At 45.5% G+C, this 7,500-nt stretch overlaps 1 protein-coding gene across 1 annotated transcript in view; it reads right to left on the reverse strand.

The window, feature by feature from the left end:
• The window catches only part of LOC143275499 (unconventional myosin-XVI-like), a 61,496-nt gene that overhangs the window by 5,415 nt on the left and 48,581 nt on the right, over positions 1 to 7,500 (reverse strand). The window contains exon 32 of the mRNA XM_076579650.1: positions 5,105 to 5,223. Coding sequence (XP_076435765.1) covers positions 5,105 to 5,223 — 119 coding nt within the window. The remainder of the gene's footprint in view (positions 1 to 5,104; positions 5,224 to 7,500) is intronic.

The raw sequence follows: 7,500 nt of genomic DNA on the forward strand, positions 1-7,500 counted from the left end.
TCTCTCGCACTCTCTCTCTCACACACACACTCTCTCTGTCTCTCTCACTCTGTCTCTCTCTCGCACACACTCTTTCATACACACACACTCTCTCTCTCTGTCTCTCTCTCTCTGTATCCAAATGGCTGTAAATGGTTTTGACAATAAATCATGTCACCTCTCTCTCTCTCTCTCTCTCTCTCTCTCTCTTTCACTCTCTCTCCTCCCCTCTCTTTCTCTCTCTCCCATCCGTACACACACTCCCACCCCACCCACCTGTTGTGGCATAATGCTGACGCCAATAATTGAATTTTTTTAAGTGTAACGACATAAAATTGTAATTTCTGCACTATTGTGCAATGGCTCACACACATGGGTATCTACAATACTCTCTCTTCTACCGAGCTTTGTATAACGAGGGAAAACTTCGCGACAGGCTGCCCGCGAGCGACGATCGCCGCTCGTGCAGTGCTGTAGGCCGAGTGACCAATGTCCAGCCTGTGTCATTGGGCGCGCGACCTCCCAGCATGCATCGCAGCCCTGTATATATAGAGAGCCTACATTGTAGGTTTTGGCGCTTTTTGTAAGGGACAATACATTATGCCAGGTGCAGGAGAAGAAAAAAAGACTTCCTCAGGGGAAAAGAGAGAGAGAGAGAGAACATGGATTTTTCCCCCAAGGTAAAACACGCCCCATTGAGGAAATCAAATTCACGTCAAGCACTGAGGAATAAAATGACTTCCAGGAGAAAAAAAAAGAAAAAAAAGACCGTGCCTTTTTGATCACGAATAATGGTGATTATCTGAGTCGAAGTTATGCATTCTGTTCAGCTGTGGAATTGAATTCAAATTGATATGAGCAGAGGACAGGCGCAATAACCGAATGGTTAAAGCGTTGGACTTTCAATCTGAGGGTCCCGGGTTCGAATCTCGGCGACGGCGCCTGGTGTGTAAAGGGTGGAGATTTTTCCGATCTCCCAGGTCAACATATGTGCAGACCTGCTAGTGTCTGCGCCCCCTTCGTGTGTATACGCAATCAAAAGATCAAATACGCACGTTAAAGATCCTGTAATCCATGTCGGCGTTCGGTGGATTATGGAAACAAGTACATACCCAGCATGCACACCCCCGAAAGCTGAGTATGGCTGCCTACATGGCGGGGTAAAAACGGTCATACACATAAAAGCCCACTCGTGTATATACGAGTGAACGTGGGAGTTGCAGCCCACGAACGCAGAAGAAGACGAAGAAGAAGATATGAGCAGAAATGCGTTCTTTTCAACTTGTGAGTGGAAATAATGTCTTACTTCACTTTAAATCTCTGTGATTGTGAAGCAATTATAATTTTTGCAACCGACCAGGAAGAGGGAAGTGGGTTCAGGGTTGTTAGTTGTTGTTTTTTTTCCCTTGGAAAAAAAAAAAAAAACACTCCCAATTTCCCGGCGACAAGGTCGACAACACATGTCGCAACTCCCCCCACCCCCCACCCCTCACCCCCGCCTGTCCAATTCTGACAGCTTCCTAGTTGTCCATGTCAGTCGGTTGTAGAGTTCAGTGTGTGTCAAATGTTCAGTCAAAAGTACTATTCTATTAGTATTACTATTTTTCTCTTTGCAGTATTCGTACCAGGAAAGGTTTACAGTCGGTATGCGTGATGCGCACATGCACGCACGCACGCACACACTCACACACACACACACTCACACATGCACTAACACACACACACACACACACACACACACACACACAGCGATAACAGAAACCTCGACAAAGACAGAGGATGAAGCGATGGAGACAAAGAGGCAGCTGAACAAACAGCCCGGAAAAAAGATATAGGGAGAGAGTGACAGGCAGACAGACAGAGACACAGACAGACAGAGAGACAGACAGACAGACAGAAACACGAGAAACATAGAAAGAAACAAAGAGGCAAAGAATGAGCAAGCAGACTCTCTCTCTCTCTCTCTCTCTCTCTCTCTCTCACACACACACACACACACACACACACACACTGACACAACCACTCACACACACGCACGCACGCACGCACACAATCACACACACACACACACACACACACTGATACATCGCGCGCGCGCGCACGCACACAATCACACACACACACACACACACACACTGATACATCGCGCGCGCGCGCACGCACACACGTTTCTAAATACAAGCGCACGTACACGTACACACACACACACACACACACACTGATACATATACAACCACACACACACACACACACACACACACACACACACACACACACACACACACACGAGGGCGCGCGCGCGCACGCACACACGCTCGTTAATACAAGCGCACGTACACGTACACACACACACACACACACACAACCACACACACACACGCGCACAAATACAAGCGCACGTACACGTGTACACACACACACACACACACACACACACACACACAGACAACTACAACAACAAGTCATCCTCAGCAGCACCACAGAACTGATGACAGCACAAAATGCCAGCCAGAACTGCCGACAGACTGACTGACTGCGTACTGTGTATGTGAGTCATCATGCAATTCATGGCACAACACAACACAACACAACACAACACAACACAACACAACACACACACGACACACACACACGACACACACACACGTGAAACGAACGCGTGAAGTGGCCACTTGAACACGATGATGGCCATGGCCAGTACCCCCCTTCCCCCCCCTTGCCCTGCCCTACTCCGCCCCCACCCCTGCCCCCTCCGGCCCCCTCACCTCCTAGCCCACCAACTCCCACTCTCCCGGAAGTCATCGCTTCAGCGCATTATTTGTTGTTGTTGTTGTTGTGTTTTTTTAACATTTTTTTTTTTCATTTTCCAGTTCCAACGTAAATCTACATGCATGGGATGGGGAGGAGAAACAGAATGGACTAAACACGAAAAAATAATAAAATAAAATAAAATAAAATGCTGCATCATACATAGTTTTCTGATGTTTGAGCGTACTGTTTGTGTCTTCTTCAGTTTGTCATAAAATGGGCAAGGCAGGGCAAGGCAAGGCAGGGCAAGGCAAGGCAAGGCAAGGCATGGCAAGGCAAGGCAAGGCAGGGCAAGGCAAGGCATGGCAAGAAGTTTATTTAACGTACCCCCTGGAGGCATTGAAACATGACATACATATATATATATATATATATATATGTATGTATGTATGTATCTTTTACTCATATCATACACACCATATAAACATACTGAGTGGTGTCAAAAAGTGAGCACTTGAACACAAAAACCCACACGAGCAAACAAACATACACATTAACCCCCCCCCCCCCCCCGCCCCCCCAACACACACACACACAAACACAATTCGAAATGTTATAGTTTCGCATCTATGTATGTGTGTATGTATGTATGTATGTATGTATCTCTCTCTCTCTCTCTCTCTCTCTCTCTCTCTCTCTCTCTCCACGAACATGGCATGTGTTATCCGCTGATCTTTCAGCAGGAAGCAATGTGTCGCTTCGTTCTTCCTGCTGTTGCTGTGTGTTGACATTTGATTCAAACGCCTTGTGTTGACCACGAGCCACGACTGACATACACACAGATCAGCACTTACGCCTTGTGTTGACCACGAGCCACGACTGACATACACACAGATCAGCACTTACGCCTTGTGTTGACCACGAGCCACAACTGACATACACACAGATCAGCACTTACGCCTTGTGTTGACCACGAGCCACGACTGACATACACACAGATCAGCACTTACGCCTTGTGTTGACCACGAGCCACGACTGACATACACACAGATCAGCACTTACGCCTTGTGTTGACCACGAGCCACGACTGACATACACACAGATCAGCACTTACGCCTTGTGTTGACCACGAGCCACGACTGACATACACACAGATCAGCACTTACGCCTTGTGTTGACCACGAGCCACGACTGACATACACACAGATCAGCACTTACGCCTTGTGTTGACCACGAGCCACGACTGACATACACACAGATCAGCACTTACGCCTTGTGTTGACCACGAGCCACGACTGACATACACACAGATCAGCACTTACGCCTTGTGTTGACCACGAGCCACGACTGACATACACACAGATCAGCACTTACGCCTCGTGTTGACCACGAGCCACGACTGACATACACACAGATCAGCACTTACGCCTTGTGTTGACCACGAGCCACGACTGACATACACACAGATCAGCACTTACGCCTTGTGTTGACCACGAGCCACGACTGACATACACACAGATCAGCACTTACGCCTTGTGTTGACCACGAGCCACAACTGACATACACACAGATCAGCACTTGTCCTTGATTTTTAAAAAAAAAAGACAACGACAAAAACGGGCGGACAGACAGACAGACAGAAAGAAAAGACAGACAGACAGGACAGAGATGAACACCTGTCCTTGGTAAAACGGGGAAAAAAATCAGACAGAGATACAGACAGATACAGACAGACACACACGGGCACACAGATAGATACACAGACAGCTAGACAGACAGACAAGACAGATAGATAGAGTGAGAGACAGACAGAGTGAGACAAGACAGACAGAGTGAGACAGACAGAGACAAAACAGACAGATATACAGACTGAGACAGACAGGCAGACAGACAGATATACAGACTGAGACAGACAGACAGAGTGAGACAGACAGAGACAAAACAGACAGATAGAGTGAGACAGACAGACAGAGTGAGACAGACAGAGACAAAACAGACAGATATACAGACTGAGACAGACAGGCAGACAGACAGATATACAGACTGAGACAGACAGACAGAGTGAGACAGACAGAGACAAAACAGACAGACAGAGTGAGACAGACAGACAAAGTGAGACAGACAGAGACAAGACAGACAGATATACAGACTGAGACAGACAGGCAGGCAGACAGAGACAAGACAGACAGACAGACAGACAAGACAGATAGACAAGACAGACAGAGGGATAGCCAAACACAGACAGGCACACACATAGATAGAGACAGACAGACAGACAGAGGGATAGCCAAACACAGACAGGCACACAAACAGAGACACACACACACACACACACACACACACACACACACACACACACACACACACACACACTGACCATCATCACTACGGTCAGCAGAATCAAAGCTTCTGTCTGGTTGCCATGGCGACCCAGATGTGTATTCGCTGATGACGGAATCCAGGAACTCCAGAGAACCTCGTGCCTCCGCGGGCACCCTGACCACAGCACGGATGGTGATGAGGGTGGTCGTTATGGTGATGAGGATGGTCGTTATGGTGATGAGGGTGGTCGTTATGGTGATGAGGATGGTCGTTATAGTGATGAGGGTGGTCGTTATAGTGACGAGGGTGGTCGTTATGGTGATGAGGGTGGTCGTTATAGTGATGAGGGTGGCCGTTATAGTGACGAGGGTGGCCGTTATAGTGACGAGGGTGGCCGTTATAGTGATGAGGATGGTCGTTATGGTGATGAGTGCGGTCGTTATGGTGATGTGGGTGGTCGTTATGGTGATGAGGGTGGTCGTTAGAGTGATGAGGGCGGTCGTTATGGTGATGAGGATGGTCGTTATAGTGATGAGGATGGTTATTACAGTGATGAGTATGGTTATTATTATTATAATGATGGTCGTTACAGTGATGAGGATGGTCGTTATGGTGATGAGGGCGGTCGTTATAGTGATAAGGATGGTTATTGATGAGAATGGTTATTTGTGATGAGGATGGTTGTTGTAGTGATGACGATGGTTATTATAGTGATGAGGATGGTTATTACAGTGATGAGGATGGTTATTATAGTGATGAGGGTGGTTATTATTATTATAGTGATGAGGATGGTTGTCATAGTGATTAGGATGGTCGTCATAGTGATGAGGATGGTTATCATAATGAAGAGGAGGAGGCGGAGGAAGACTGGAATGGTCAATACGAACATGATGATGATGATTATTATAATGATGATGATGGTCACGACGATGATGATGATCATGATGATTATTATAATGATGGTGGTGGTCACGATGATGATGATGATTATTATTATAATGATGATGGTGATCACGATGATGATGATGATGATTATTATTATTATAATGATGATGATGGTCACGATGATGATGATGATGATGATGATGACGATGAAGATGATGGTGACGATGATGATGGTGACGATGATAATGACGATGATGAAGATGAAAAAAGATAATTATAACGAGGAGGAGGCGGCTTATAATGATCATAATATAAGTGATTACAATGATGATGATTCTGGCCGTCAAGAAGATGATGATCATAATAATAATGTGGAGGAGGACAATAACAACAACAACTATTATTATTACTATCATTATTGTTATTAATCATAATCATGATAATCATAATAAAGGAGGATAATATATCTATCTCACTCACACACACAACACACACCACACCACACCACACCCCACCCCACCACACACACACACACATGTGAAAGCCAGCAAGGATGGTTTTCCAAGTTTAGTTTCACGGTATATTTGGTGAGATTTGCCACTTCCTGGTTATGCAATTGCGTGTTTCAAGTAGCAATAGTAACATTGAGTCGATTTGTCAGTTTGGTTTGCTGGTGAGTTAATGTGGTTTTTTCTTATGGGTAGATTTTTTTTGTTTTTGTTTTTTTGCACCCAGTGAAGAAAATGCACGTGAACAGCACTTACAAGATCGAGAAAATGGGGGGAGGGGGGGAATATTGAAAACAAATTGGTCCTTAGACTTGCAAAGCAACTGAGGCCACAAAAAGTAACACACAAAGAAAAATATTTTCTTGTTTCATTCTTTTAGTTCCTTTGTTCTTTTTTTTTATATTTCCCTTTTCTTCCTTTCTCCCTCCATTTCATATTGTTCATTTCCTTCTTTGTTCAGTTTCAGTTTCAGTAGCTCAAGGAGGCGTCACTGCGTTCGGACAAATCCATGTACGCTACACCACATCTGCCAAGCAGATGCCTGACCAGCAGCGTAACCCAACGCACTTAGACAGGCCTTGAGATAAAAAAAAAAGGGTGAATAAATAATAGATAAGTACATAAAAAAACTACTTCCATTACTAATAATATGTATAAGGCGCAAAAACTTGATGAAGTCAACAATAAGCGTACATATTAAGTAAATAAATAAATAAATAAATAATAATTCTTTGTTCGTGTGCTGCAACTCCCACGTTCACTCGTATATATACACGAGTGGGCTTTTACGTGAATGACCGTTTTTACCCCGCCATGTAGGCAGCCATACTCCATTTTCGGGAGTGTGCATGCTGTCTATGTTTTTGTTTCCATAACCCACCTAACGCCGACATGGATTACAGGATCTTTAACGTGCGTATTTGATCCTCTGCTTGCGTATACACACGAAGGGGGTTCAGGCACTAGCAGGTCTGCACTTACGTTGACCTGGGAGATTGGAAAAATCTCTACCCATTACCCACCAGGCGCCGTTACCGCAATTCGAACCCGGGACCCT

Source organism: Babylonia areolata, chromosome 30, assembly GCF_041734735.1.
Source record: "Babylonia areolata isolate BAREFJ2019XMU chromosome 30, ASM4173473v1, whole genome shotgun sequence".
Lineage (NCBI taxonomy): Eukaryota > Metazoa > Mollusca > Gastropoda > Neogastropoda > Buccinidae > Babylonia > Babylonia areolata.